The following is a 15,607-nucleotide window of genomic DNA, read 5'->3' as shown; positions in this document are numbered from 1 at the left end:
AGAAGCCAACAGATGAAGAAGACCAACACCTGCAAATCAAACTGCTGAAGCTGCTTGTTCTCAGAATAATCTCGGGTACCAGACCTCAACATCACTAAATGTGTTTGGGATGCCCTGGATAGTGAGAAGCAGAAAAAACTGATACTCGGGAAATGAGTAACTTGTACTTAATGGCCGTTCTGAAAAATAAAGGGTGGTCTCTCTGTCGTTTGCACAGAACTGTATTTAAGCTCAAACACTGATTCTTTTTAGATTTGCAGCCAAAATGGTACCATAACTGTCGTCTACAAAGCCTACAGCGCTTTATTCATTTCTTTTTGGGTGCTACTACAAAACTAAATGTATGGACTTGAAAATTTGGTTGTTTCACCTCTTCAAATGTCCATTTGGGACACAAAGTGCAATTTCATCATCTCACGGCATTCAGGAAAGCAGGCTGAGCAGTGGAGGGCTGTTGATTGTCAAGGTTGTCAGAATGCAGCCTTTTGCAGAACGAAGAGAAAGAGTCTTTCCAACCACTTCAATATGGCCACCGTTGGAAAAATAATTCAAAGAAAGACGTGTTTGAGCACGCTGTGTGGATCTTTCTGACAGATCTGAGCGTGAGTGTCGTTTAAAAGGCACACTGGAGTTATCAGTTTACTGAACAAGTCTCTACTTTAGATCAACCTAGCTTCTCTAAGCGTCTCTACACAAGTTTCCATTTAGTCTGAATTGTACATTGCGTTGCAGGACTAATATCTGACTGACACACACTTCATCACACTCGGAATAGCTGTAACGGAACTCTAAATGGGGGAGGGGGTAACATGCAAACCTGATTTATATGATTTTACACTGAATCCTCAATAATAAGAAAAAAAAATAGACTTGAGAAAAGAGAAAAGCAACTACAACACAGACTCAAAGCTTTTAGTTTTTTCAGTCGATCCAAGCTGCTAAGTTTATAAGGCATTTGTTCAACCTGAAGAGGAGAAGAAAAAAGGGGTCATTCGAGTTTATCTACAGCTCAAAAAAGGACACTAGAAGTGTGTGGAATGTTGCATATCATTAGCAGGTCTGCAGCACGTCTGGCTTCTCCTCCAGAGGGAGCTACTAGGACCATGCTGATTTCAAGAGGGAGCGTCCAGGCTGGTTAAAGGGACATAAAGGGGTGTGGGACAGTTCCTCTTGACTCCTATCCAATTCATCTGAACCCCAGACGCTGCCAGCATCAGCATATATTCTGACGCTGTAGCCGTCACAACTGTGGGTTTGTATTGCATACGCTAGTTATAAGGATCATGGGCTGCATAGCTTGCTCTGGTTTTTTATACGATGGCTGATCTAAAACATCATCTTCGCCAGTTGAAGAAAGAGCCTGAGAACTACGATTATAAAAAAAAAGACAAGCTGAGAGAGTGAGAGACTTGACTTGACTCAAGCTACGTACTGAGAAATATGCACATTATGAACATCATGTATCAATATTATCCTGTATGTTTGTGTGTTTTTGTTTGTGTGTGAGATTTCTCTCTTCTCCCCAAACGTCTTCTTACGACCTCTCTCTTCTTATAACCAGTGAAGCCTGGTGGGTCCAGAGGAGGCGAAGGGGGTCTCGGCACCAGCCGGACGCCAGCGAGGGCTGGAAGTCCCTGGTTCGCCGTGGGGAGCCTTGCGGGACGAGTGGATGGAAGCGCTGCGGCTGGTCTGGGTGAGCCCACAGCTCTGCGGTTCCGCTCACACACTCGGCTGCCTGGGTCTACAGCAGCTGGTGGTGGGCTAGGACTGGCTGTGCGCAGCCGAGGAGCCATGAACCCCTGGTGTCTGTGACATGTCTCTGCCAATGATTTCATTCACTGTAACACAAAGAACACAGACAGAGGATGAGTTTAGTAGACACAGATGTGATGGGGGCTTCGATAGTTCGTTTCTTCTATTCTGTACAGAACGCTACAGAAACAGTAATAAGGAACTACTCGATTTCCAGAATGCTGTGTTATGCACTTATAATAATCTGTGATGCTTTCATATCTGTCTAATATTCCTGAAATACTCTCTAACAATAATCCTTATTCACACCTTGTCATTTCAGGACCAACACACAACATCATAGAGAGCATACACCTGTCTTGAGGCTTGACGAGAATTATCACCACATGTTCCCTCTATTACACAACTAGACGGAAAGCCCCACAAGTAGATATATGAATCAGGGCGCAACTGATTCCCTAAACAACGCCTCACTTGGCATGGTGCCTCGTCAGGTCATTAAACACAACAAGCGTCCTGGTGATGGCATTCACTAAATACATGTGCTAACATGCCAGAAAAACACTAAAGGCGTAATACAAGAACAAACATTATTAGAACACAGTGCAGGTACAACTCCCGACATTTGTTACAAAATACCCAGAGTTGCATAAACACACCCCAAGGCACTTACCGAACTGTGGCAGACCCTATAATAATAATAGTGTAGTCCTCTAGCAATGCTATAAGGGTGCTAGGTGGCAATGCCGATATCTGTAGAAAATGACTCGTAGAAATGTAGAAATGTAGGTACAACTGGCACATTTGTCTGCTTGCTATTGTTTAAAAAAAAAATTCAATATAGTCGCTATAAAACCTTGTATCTTCAAAATGGTCACTTTGAAAGAGAAAGTCTTAACTTTCAATGGAAATCAGTATGAAACATTATATTCCAAGTCATTTTGGAGTATTTCTATTGGTCCATTCATCAAACAAATAGTCTAAATCATTTTAATGACTGTTCGATTTACAATTTAGCAGTCATACACTTGCATTGTTGCATATGACATCGTGGCTGCCATGAAAACTAACAAAATTAGTTGTAGTTACATTAGATACATTATTTAATGGACTTCTTTAAGTTAACCTTATTAAATTTTACATTTATTTAACCTTAAAGCCACATTATGCAGCATTTTTACAACCCGAGTCATATATTTACTGTAGTGGGAGTCCAGGAGCAAGACATGCCAATGCTCAAATTAAAACTAACCTGTTTCCTCTTGTACAAACATGCTCTTAATCCTTCAGCAGGATTACGCATGATTCACTGTTTCATCTCACATCACTATATCAATCTGTACCAGAGGAGAAATCCTTTTAACATAAAAAATGTCATGCTTCACCTCCACCGTCCAGAGAAAAGAAACCCATTGTGGTGCGAAAGGAAAATGCGTTATTAGCAAAAACATTCCAACACAGCAAGAGGAAGAAGGATAAACTTGTACGGTAACAGATGCACAGCTGGCCTGTACGCTGTTCAGAATTAACACTCAACCAAGGATTTGTCAGCAGTATTAAAAGCCTTGGCTTGTTTTAATCTGTCTGGCTGTTTAATGTTGCAGATTGTAAGTACGTAGTTCATCAGTAATGAGCTTTCTGCATCATAGCTTAACCAACACCCCAACTTTTCTCTAAATACTGGCCTGTGTATTAGCCTCCAACAAGCACCTGCTCTAAACACTACTCCACTGTTGGACAAGGAGCAGGCCCAGTCTGATCTCTTTAACAGCAGATGGCAGTGTTGAGCCATGCTGCATGAGAGTCACTTGTGCCAGCAGTGCATGGTAGGGTAACGGCGCACTCTTAAGAGCCAATGGAAAGACAGAGAACAGCGTGCATGAGAGAGAGAGAGAGAGAGAGAGAGAGAGAGGAAGAAAAGAAAAACCCAAACAATATCAAGACTTCTGTATGTGACGCACTCGCAGCAAATGGAAAGACAGGCAGAACTATTCCATTCAGTGGTTGCATCAGCATAGCCACACGGTGTGTGTGTGTGTGTGTGTGTGAGAGAGAGAGATACAGCATAAAAAGAGAAAGTCAAAAGTGTGAATTTAGACAGCAGCCGTCAGTCTTCTATGAATGATAGAATATGATGAATATTGAAATGATATCCTCCATTTCAGTCTGCTTCAGATGCTCACAGCCTCAGTTCATTCTACGTTTAAAGGGCCCTGGGTTCATTTCCTGTTCGCTTGGCATTGTGAGAGCTGTGGAAAACCTACATTAAAAAAAAAAAAAACACTCTTAAAACATATGCTCCTTATCCCGAGCAGCACTGAAGCGAGTGCGGTAATTACTCCAGCAGACTGGAAGACAGATATTAAATAAATAAGTCAGCGTGTAGCCCAACATGGGGCCGTTTCTTCAGTGGAGCTGCTGACTGAGCTGTGATCGTTGCAGTGAAACTGAAGCCGGTTTTTGTCAAACACTCTATTGGCTCAGCCAAGAGTCTCCACATGCTCCACTGGCTGAGCCAACGTCGCCACACGTCTTATTGGCTAAGACACAGCAGGATGCTCGGCGGGTGTTTCTTCAAGACTACAGCTTCACAGTCAATCAGCTGTGTTCAACAACTAGGACTTCTACTACTCTACTATTGCAGAAGAACCCCTTTTGGTTCAAACCGTCTAGGGCCCCTTCCTGTGTGGACCCCCACAGATTCAATTTAGGAGTAAACTGGTAAAGAACCTTTACATAAAGAAAAGGGTTTTTCACATTTATAGCGATTTGGGTTCTTTAGCCATTTAAGGGTTATCCCTAGAACTTTCATATGTGGAGTCTTTTTAAACTTCACAATGACATACACTGTATGTCCAAATGTTTGTGGACACCCCTTCTGATGAATGCACATAGCTACTTTACGTTGCACCCATTGCTGTCACAGATGTGAAGATGCACACACACAGCTTGACTAGTCACTGTAGAGAAGTACTGCCAGAAGAATAGGACTTTCTGGAGCAGATAAACATGAAGATACTGGCATTATGTCTAATGCCAGGTGTGGGCTAGTGGGGTACAAAGCCCCCCAGCATTGAGCTGTGGAGCAGTGGAACTGCTCTCTAAAATGATGGTGCTCCATCCAGAACTTTTGAGATGCCACCACCTCTTTTTAAACTTTCATCACCAGGCAGTGCCGAAGCCGCAGCTCCACCGCACCAGCTAACAGATGCCTGTGCTGGCCCACCGTTGCTTTCGGAGTGATGAGGGGAGAGAGCGCCACCTGGAGAAATCACAGCCAATTGTGCTCAGCAGCTGATGGCAAAGTTGCAAAGCTCAAAATGTGAACTTGTGACCCGCGGGATCATAGTGGTAGTGCTGAGCCACTCGGAGCCCTTCAGACCTCATGTTTTTTGTGCCATCGCAGAATTTGTTCGAATCGATGCTTTTTAATCCTTTCTAGACTTAACAAGTGGAAGTATACAGAATATATCCCACAACAATGCTTATACTGTTTAACTCTAAAGCATAATGTACTAATATCTATTCAGACAGATTTGATGAATATCAAATAAGCAAATATGCCATTTGTTAAGTATGCATGACAGATCTTAACTTGGTTATCAGTTCTCAGTTCTCTGAGTCATCAGTCGTTAATTTCCACCCACATGTGGGATCAAGTAATATTTTATGTTTGTTAAGCTGTTGCTTTCTTGCTGAGGTTGTTGAACGCCTTTGCACTGTACTGTTCCTGTGGTGGAGACGAATAAGAACGTTTGGGTTCTTTCAGTGTTTGGTTCGTTTTTAAATAAGTCCATTAAAAAGTTCTTTTGGAATCCAACCTCAGAAATAATTTTTCTATGGCACCTTTATTTTAAATGTGCAAAAGAACAGCAAACTAAAGACAAAGCTAAGTGCTTATCAGACAGGTTGGACAACTAGAGTCTGGGCTACTGTTCCCACAGTGGCTGCTTGCCCACGCAGGCGGCTGAACAATATGTGCATTCAACACTCAGACAACCTCTGACCTTCCACCTACTGTGCTACTGCCACAGCATTATGTTCCTAACCAGCCAAGCAGCCTCAGACTCGTCTTGCTTTTAGTCCATTCTGCACAAGAGCTGCAACAGGTGAGCCATCCCAAACAGTGCTGAACACAGGTCCGCTCTAAGGCCTGAAGTCCAGGCCTGTGCTTTAAAACAACATTAACATGCCTCTGGAATGACAGAAAAAGACTACTTTTAAATAGCAGAGAGGCTAATGGATTAGAAATGACCAAAAATAGAAACTTGGTGAAGATAACCAAATCTAATAGCATTTAAATATGAGTCATGAAGACAAAAACAACAGGGCTGAACGTCACCAGCCTGAAGAACAGTTGGGAAAACTTCTTCCAGAAAAAGTGCCTTTATCCAGTTCTGAAAACGGGAAACATCTTGTACATCGTATACAAAAACTCAACATTTCAAACAAAGCTTCACTTCGTGACTCTTCTCTTGAACTTTCAGTACTATGATCTTTCCAGATTTCTAAATGTCAAATATGGCTTAATTTAGCAGCAGAGTGCATTAGCATATAAAGGATGTGATGTTATTTTGGCTGTGGTGTGTTTTGAGTGTTGTAAGCTCCTGTTGAATGCAGCGTTTTCCTATGTGAGAGCTGGTGTACGTGTCTATGTGCTAACAGCTAGCATTATTAGGCGTGGGTGTGTTTAGCTCAATGTTTTCATGTGTATTAGCACTGATGTTAGTGTTGGGGTAACTGTCCTGTTACCTAGCACTGTTGTCTGTGTTACGCAGTTCTACATTCATCTTTTTGTTCTGAATTTGTAGGAAAATCCCAAAACAAAAGGTCAATGCCTTTTAATATCTTGCTCAAACCTGTAAAACAGTAAAACCACTGTTTTATTTTTTACAGTTATTTTTTTGTTACTGAAGTTAAAATGGGAGGTTTAGGACTGAAAATTCTTATTACACACGCATTCATACTCATAGTTACACACTGCTGCCATGCTATGGAAACAAAGCCGGGTTATTTATCTACTGCATTTTGTGTGCGTGTGTATTTGTGTATCATGGTTCCTCTTATTGTTGTGTGTTGTTTTTTGTGTGCGAGTCTAGAGGTTAGTGCGATCTTTAAAATGCCCGGCCGCTGCCTCATATCATCCTGTTCGTGTAGGCGTGTGTTTCTTCCTCTGGTATGAGCGCTCTTCACACGTACAGGCCTGCTGCAGTGGGCCGACACCACGGCTGCTGCTGCGCGCTAACCTACTCCGCAACAGCAGCAGCAGTAGCAGCAGCATGCCACACACACACACACACACACACACACACACACAGTGCAGCACACACCTCTCACAATCAGAGCAAGTGGAATGGCGTGCAAGCCGGGGCAACTCAGCACTTTCAAAGTTGTGGGAGTTGTGAGGGAGGCCAGGAGATGATCAAACCACAAGCAAGGATTTTAGAGCGAAAAGAGTGGGTGCTATCGCGCTGACGGCAGAAGCATGGGAACACAGAGGCCTCTGCACATTCATTGAGTACTGAGCGTGAAAAGCAGCGGTGCACGCAAACAACTGATATAAACAAAATGACAAATTATATAAAATATATTTTCAAAGTGATAAAATGAGTCACTAGCGAGTGTTTAGAAAAAGGTACATGTAATAACAATGGACCGAATTATTATAAAAATGGCAAAATATTCGAGTGTAGAACAAATACAGAGACATTTAGGGCTGTGCTATCACACAGTTTTTGTTTTGTTAAATGTTATGTTGTTTAAATAAGTGACTGTTGCCAGTTTGGCCCACAAAAAATTTATAAAAATAAAAATATTTTTTAGTTTAACTTTGGCAAATAGAAAGTATCGGAAACTTTACTTTAAAGGAATAGAAAAACATTTCCTATATTTCAATGGAAGTCATAGCTGAAGCATTGCCATTGGTCCATTATGAAATTTTGACACACTGTAATGAACAAGATGTTAAAAAAAAAAAAAAAAAAAGATACAAGGTTTTTGCACAACTGCAAAGTCTACATTCTAAACACACTTCCGCACATTGAACATCAGCATTACTGATTATTTGTTATAATAATATATAATAATATAATAATAATATAAAAATAAAGGTTCCAAAGAAATCTAGTACATTTGGAATGTTCAAAAGTAAAGGCACAATACATGCTACATAAATATCACAATGTTACAATATAAATATTAGTACTATAAATATTATATTATGTTGTTGTTATTGTTTCCAGTGTGTGAAGTTAAAAAAAATAAACAGGAATTGTGTTTGAAATGTGTAGGATTTGTTCACTTACTTTCATAAAAAAATCAACATAATGTTTAATTAGAACAGGGGGTGCCTATATTTTTGCATAACACTGTATTATATGATGAGTCTATTAGGCCCTTTTCTATCGTACAAATTTGTCACAGAGAATTGAAACTACGCATTACCATATTTCAACTGCCAACTGCTAATCGTGCTGCAGGTTTCTTATCAAATGATTTTCACACATTTCAGCAAACATAATTCAGCAGATACATCATTTAGTTTGAATGAACTATTAACCTATGAAGCAATTTACTTTGAGACTCAACAGATACAGACAGCTATTTAATCAAATCAATAACAGAAAGGTTTCTGGGCTTCTACATTTGGAACTGGGTCATTTTTGGAAAAGGCAAGTATGCACTACATTCAGTGTTATTAGTTTCTTTCCACATGAACATAAAATCTCCTTTCCCCCCTACTGTTTCCATCTCTCTAAACACACACAGCACTAACTATGCAGGTCAGATAAGGACATGATTAAGTTGACTGTTTTTACCTGTCCAGCAGGGACATAACAAGCAGACGTGTGACTGAGTGATCTGATTTGAGCATATATGCCTACATGTAAGTCTTGCACCTTTTACTGGTGCTCTGTCCGTATGGGCACTGCTGTCCATCAAAGAAGTGTGTTTGCAATCATGTGGGCACCTAATGCATACATGATTCACAGGTTATGTGCATCATTATAGTGTTTTAATACAAAACATTTCCATGACATAAATTTTCCACCCACTCAATGTTTCAGAAATGCTGAAACTCCCTAATGCTAACACAACTCAGCAACAAACCAGCATTGCTTGTGTAAATATTCCAGGGAATATCGGCCTTCCTTAAATCGTCTTTGGAGTGAAAGATACTCTCACATACAAATAACTGAACAGGGACAAATCCTTAAATATAAAAACTTTTCTGCTAATTTTAAAGCAGGACTTTTTTATTTGCTATATTTAATATGTTGGATTATGAATTTAAGATATAGAACATATTGAACACACTGTAATTTTTGTATATGCCACATTTTCTGCCCCCCGCCCCCATGGTTTTTGTCTAAATAAATGTGTTTTCTCTGTTCTTGGTTGCATTTAGAAAATGATCAGAACATGGGGTTTGACCAGTAAATTAAAAACTCTAGCTCAAAAATGACAAATCTTCAGGAGAAGGAAAAATAACTTTACTGGAAGTCAATGGAGAAAATGTTTTTAAGCATTTCTATTGGTCTATATCAACATGATATTGTGACACAACTTCCAGTTGAAATAGATACAAGGTTTTTGCAAGACAGCGACAATATGACCTTCTCTTCATGCCAAGGAAGCGACTCGGATAAACACACAGATGCTGCAGGCTAACCAACTCTTTAGATTCTACTTATTGAAAATAACAAGGAAAATCAAACATGAAGCATTTCAAAAGAAGGCCTGGCATTCCCAATCGTTTGTCAGGCAGCGCATCAATTCACCAGCGTATTCCAGTGTGTACGCGGCCACCGGCTTGCCCGCTAACCTTGCGATTTTGAATGACTCAGTCGAATACGGGAAGCCATTGCTGTGCTGCTGCGCTAAAGGATCTCAGAACACATTTCAGTGCTCTGTTCCCCCACATGTAAGAAAGCATGATTCATCTAGAACGTCTCTCACAGATGCCACACAGCTTCAACTCTCTCTCAGAAAGAGGGGATCCTCTTTGGAGGACTGCAGGGGGACACCCCTTATTTGCAAATACACAGTAAGGCTGATCGCACCTCATACACGTTCTCAACTCCCGCTATTACAAGTGTTACAGAGTGAAACTCACTGCAGGCGATAACGGACATTTGAGACTTCTGAATGTGTCTCAAATGAGGAGGCGATGGCATTTTCTGCAGTGGGTGAGTGACACTTTGATTGACCACTCAGAGGGCCGCTGTAGGACTTGAACCATTTATTAAGGTCTTTCGATGTGGTGAGTTATAAGTAGGGGGAATTTTGGCCAAGGTTAACAGTAATGCTTTGCTGTTTTTTTCCCACTTTAGCAGAGACTGGGCTGAAATTGAACTAATGCTTACTTATGTATTCTTTTAAAATTAGCATTTTTTTTATATTATAATTTTTTTTAATGATTTATTGTGTCAAGATGTTTTAGCATTAAACAGTCGTATAGTGTATAAATAAAACTTGAAATGAATTTTTGATTTTTGGACCCAACATACTATTCGATTTGGGCTGTATATTAGCAAAGACCTGATGATGCAACATTACTTATTACATAATACTAATATGTTGTGAAACTTTAGGCAAGGTGACATATTGCGATACTATAAAAAACCCATCAGGGCTTCGACTGTCTCAGCGGTCTACTGCGCTACGACTATGGCCCGGGTTCGAGTTCAAATCCCAAGCCACGGCACTATGCTGTCAGTGGCCGGAGCCTGATAGAGCACAATATATGGCGCTCTCTCCCCTCATTATTCTTAAGTGATGTTGGCCACTATGAATCCTCTATCCATGGCCTGATATTTGATCAAATATCATAATCATTTAAATATGTGCCAATATTTTGCATATTTATAGGAGGGAATATGGAAAATGACTATACAAGGCAGACGGACATGTTAAACAGACCTAAGAGCACTTGTTTCCATTCCAAGATACCCCCATCTTAAGGCCCAGAAAGTGATTTACTACTGCCTTACTTTGACCACATCTTATTAGCAACCTGCAACTTTACCTTACGAACTCACAAGCAACAGGGCCAGCAGTGGGAATAACCTTCACCCAGCGAGTGAATGGCAATACAGGCTTATTTGTTTAGTAGCTGATCATATACCAATTAAAACTGACCACAGACAACGACGTTATGGTTAGCACTAGGCTACCTTTATGGCCACACAGTAAGGAGTTAAGTAGACATCATATTAACTTAATGTTAATGATTGATATTCCTTCAAGGAACTATATGTTCTTCCACCGCACAAGCCTCAAAACATATTTTTAAGAATGCTACGCCTACCATCTGCACTCCTTAGTTGGTAAGTGGTTCCTCAAATCAACCCCTTGTCCTGCAACAAACAGCAGCTGCCTTCACGTGAGCGTGGTTACTGGTCTGCACGGATGGAAAGTCTTTGTACTCACAAATGAAACCACAGTCCATATAAAAAATGACCAATCCAAACAAAAACAATCATGTCACTCAGAGGTCGCCTGCGGAAAAGACAAGCGGATAAACTCTGGGTCTGAGTTTCCTGGCAAGAGAGCGTCAAGACACAATTCTAACGTCTCAGCAACCGAAACCCGCAGCAATGCACACTGGAGGGACCGCAAGGCCACGGTTCTGCTCGGCCAAGACCTAGCCGCTGCACACCCTCAGAGTTGGGCCTAAATGGAAGGAGGGCACCTTTCCCTTCTTATTTCCTCAGCAGGGCAATGTTTTTGGTGCTTAATGAGCTGAGTGCGGCCCAGGCCTTGGTTTTTCCTTCCACGCTTCAACTTTTCCCCTGACCAGCGATTTGCTGAATGGTATTATTAATTTGACATGCTTGATGAACTGTGGCTACAGATGGTAAGGCTGGAACAAGACGCATCATGGACTTTCCAGCCGTAAAGAGAACAAGACAGGCCGGTGGAAACAAGAAACAGTAAAATAGTGAATTGTGGTCAGAGTATACACTAGCTGCCTTGAAATGAGATTTGACGTTGAGATTAAGCCTGTTTTCACGTATCGTTCATTTCAAAACGAACCGAACTCTGTTCAAGTGAACCTGAAAGGGAAGCAGCTGCAACTGACTCCAGTGCTTTTTGTGTCCACAATGCGAGTGAACTCTGAAGGGGATTTAATAGGGCAGTGGCGGCTCAGCGGTTAAAGCTGATTTGCTTAGCCAGGTTACAAGCCTTTTTGATCAAAATAATGTTTAACACTGTATTCTATCACACTGTATTTCATATTGTTCACCGTTTTATAAAAGTTGTAGCCACTTAAGGCTGTGCATTACTGTGGTAGGCCCACTTTCTTTTCACAATGCCCAAATCAATGCCCTCCGAAGGTGGTCAGAATTGATGAGTTTAGAGTTCTGAGGTTGTTTAAAGTGTTGTTATAAGAAATCTTTACTCAGCTGTCCAAAATCACTGTAAAGGTCCAAGTGTGAAAACACCCTAACAATGACAGTTCATATAGCAGAACTTGTGATATTAATTATCTCTATGGTTACATTTCATAAAAATGACTTCAATACGTCGGTTTGCATGGCATGTAGAAAGAAAAGAATATATAAAAGTGTCAAATAGATGTAGGTGATGTAATATGGGAGGGAGGGGTAGGCGATATGGTCTCACTTTAACCCTTTAAAGCCAAGTGTATCATATTTGATATATATTTTAGTTAGTAACTAATTGCGCTTTTTTATATATGTAGTTGGTTAGTATAACAAAAAGAAGCTATGCTCTGAAAAGCACACTATGACATCCTGTTCTATGTAACATACAGTAAAGGCATTCAAGTCCTCTGTTTTGTCAGATTCACGCTACTGTAAAAGTAAAAGGACCAAAGGACATGATATTTAAACCACATTTAAACACTTCTGAGTGAGAAACACTAAATACATAATAAAAGAGCAACACACAAACACAACACAGAGTAGAAGCAGATGAAGAGCCAAAAAATTCAACATTCTTTCAAACCAAGTGGAAAGGGGGATTCCCCAGTGTGCTGCTATACTTGGCCAGAGACGATGTGTGGTCAGAGGTGGCCTTGTTTGACCTTACGTCTGGCTGCTTCCAAAGCTAAGAAGTCTTTATCCTTCTACAGTGAGATATCACTGACGGCTCAATCTAAGAATTTACTAAAAATTCAGGGACTGAACTAACACTGGAGGAGAGCAGCAGTGTCAACACTGGTGGATTACTCTATGTCTCTCTCTAAATTCCATTCTTGCTTTTCATTTTTAAGACAATGCTTAATGGACATTTCTCTGAAACGATGATTCAGTCTCTTGGTTTTCTCTGACTCAGGTGCAGGTTTTACTGCTAACTTTGAATCCCCCCTCAGTTTTCACCTGGAAAGTTCAGGGTATCTACTTATTGAACCACTGTTATTTAATATCACACTGTGAAGCTTCACTAAGATTAACAAAGCAAAGAAGCAGCCTGTTGATAATTGGGAGAAGTTATATTAAGTTAAATTAAATAAGTTAAATTTTTACTATTTTATTCTATTTTTAATTTTTGAATACTGATCAATTTTTTTTCATTACTTTCTGTTAGATTTGCATTTTACATTTTTACTTTGCATCATTACAGTAAAAAGAAATATTTTAATGAAGCCAATCACTTGTGAAAGTACCGTAAAATCAATCACTAAACAATTAAAAAAAATAGTAAAAAAATAGTATTAAAGCACCATCATGTGTATAAAACCTGTACTTTTTATACAATCTGATAAGTGGGGTCTGAAGACAGAGTACAACACTGCATTCTAGAACCTGGTTTACACGTGGTCACTTTATGTGACTAGTATCTGGATTGTATCCTGATAAGAATTTAGCCACATGCATTTACACTTAGCAGACAAATGCGTCTCCGGTTAGTCGGACTGAAGTTTGCTTGTCGTTATCGAGTTGTTGTGATGCTTTCATGTATGATATTTTCTTACACCCCTGCTGATCATGTCTTGTTTTCTATTGTCTTTCACATATATATTCAAACTGTGTGAGGATTTAACTGTGGGGAGTATTTTGGGGGAGTACTATAGCTAAAGTTGTAAAAAACTGGGAATGAGGGCTCATGGATGCACCTGGCCTATCATGCTGTTTTAAAATATCTTATGTGGTGTGGTTCAGATTCGAGCTGTGGGTGACTATATATCTCTTAGACCACATGACTGGCTGTTCCTAATGACAACACTCACTGACCACTCATCAGGAGCATCTGTTATGGGTTATCTGGTGTATACCGGTATGATCTTTCTCACGACTCTACAGAATAATTCACTGTAACGCATGAGTGTGCCTTTGGGGGTTTGCTGCAAAGATCAATATTCTGATAACACACAAACAATGTATGGTGCAGCTCTAGCATGTGCATGTGTGTGTATGTGTGTGTTTGAGTGTCTATGTGAGTGTGTGTGGGGGTGAACAATGATAACATATGACCAAAAGACAGAAGGCTTCGGCTATTATTAACCCAGATCAGCTCATGCTGAGGTGGCAGCTGCACTCCACTCAAACTGAAGAGCAAATAAAGCAGCGCCCACACACACACACACACACACAATAACTTTTGTAGTGCAGTAACAAACACACAACCTACACACAAATAATTCTATCAAAACCTGTAAAAACATACCCAGTAACAGTACTTACTCTATCTGTGAGTAAAGACATGGGAGAGATGATTGATTACAGACTCTGTTCAATATGGTGTGTGTGTGTGTGTATAAAGCAAGTGATGAGAGGGAGAGACAGTCGGAGAGAGACAGAGAGTTAAACGCGAGAAAAGGAGAGAAGAAGAAAGTAGATGAGAGGAGAAGTAAGGCGAGGAGAGTAGAAGAGAGTACAAGAGAGGAGAGCAGACAAGAAGAGAGTACAGAAGAAGAGAGGAGACAAGAAGAGAAGAGAGGAGATGAGAGTAGAGAGGAAGAAAGGAGAAAAGAAAAGAGGTGAAGAAGAGCTGGGAGGAGAGAAGAGAAAAGAGAATAGAGGAGAAGAGAATAGAAGAGAGGAGAGAATAGAGGAGATGAGCGGGGAGGAGAGAAGAGAAAAGAGAATAGAGGAGAAGAGAATAGAAGAGAGGAGACAATAGAGGAGAAGAGAATAGAAGAGAGGAGAGAATAGAGGAGATGAGCAGGGAGGAGAGAAGAGAAAAGAGAATAGAGGAGAGAGTATATCGAGGAGGAGAGAGTAGAGGAGAAGAAGATCGGGGAGGAGAGAGTAGAGGAGAAGAATATCGGGGAGGAGAGAGTAGAGGAGAAGAAGATCGGGGAGGAGAGAGTAGAGGAGGAGAAGATCGGGGAGGAGAGAGTAGAGGAGAAGAAGATCGGGGAGGAGAGAGTAGAGGAGAAGAAGATCGGGGAGGAGAGAGTAGAGGAGAAGAAGATCGGGGAGGAGAGAGTAGAGGAGGAGAATATCGGGGAGGAGAGAGTAGAGGAGAAGAATATCAGGGAGGAGAGAGTAGAGGAGGAGAATATCGGGGAGGAGAGAGTAGAGGAGAAGAATATCAGGGAGGAGAGAGTAGAGGAGGAGAATATCGGGGAGGAGAGAGTAGAGGAGAAGAATATCAGGGAGGAGAGAGTAGAGGAGGAGAATATCAGGGAGGAGAGAGTAGAGGAGAAGAAGATCGGGGAGGAGAGAGTAGAGGAGAAGAATATCAGGGAGGAGAGAGTAGAGGAGAAGAATATCAGGGAGGAGAGAGTAGAGGAGAAGAATATCAGGGAGGAGAGAGTAGAGGAGGAGAATATCGGGGAGGAGAGAGTAGAGGAGAAGAAGATCGGGGAGGAGAGAGTAGAGGAGGAGAATATCGGGGAGGAGAGAGTAGAGGAGAAGAATATCAGGGAGGAGAGAGTAGA

General features: G+C 40.9%; 1 protein-coding gene across 2 annotated transcripts in view; it reads right to left on the bottom strand.

The window, feature by feature from the left end:
- Positions 1-278: 278 nt before the first annotated feature.
- nfatc3a (nuclear factor of activated T cells 3a) overlaps positions 279-15,607 on the bottom strand; it is a 102,601-nt gene continuing 87,272 nt past the window's right edge. For both annotated transcript variants that reach the window (XM_072671806.1, XM_072671807.1), the window contains exon 10: positions 279-1,838. In XM_072671806.1, the coding sequence (XP_072527907.1) occupies positions 1,762-1,838 (77 nt within the window). In that variant the 3' untranslated portion in view covers positions 279-1,761. The remainder of the gene's footprint in view (positions 1,839-15,607) is intronic.

The sequence above is a fragment of the Salminus brasiliensis genome, chromosome 25, assembly GCF_030463535.1.
Source record: "Salminus brasiliensis chromosome 25, fSalBra1.hap2, whole genome shotgun sequence".
Classification (NCBI taxonomy): Eukaryota; Metazoa; Chordata; class Actinopteri; order Characiformes; family Bryconidae; genus Salminus; species Salminus brasiliensis.
This window is presented reverse-complemented; position numbering and strand designations above follow the sequence as displayed.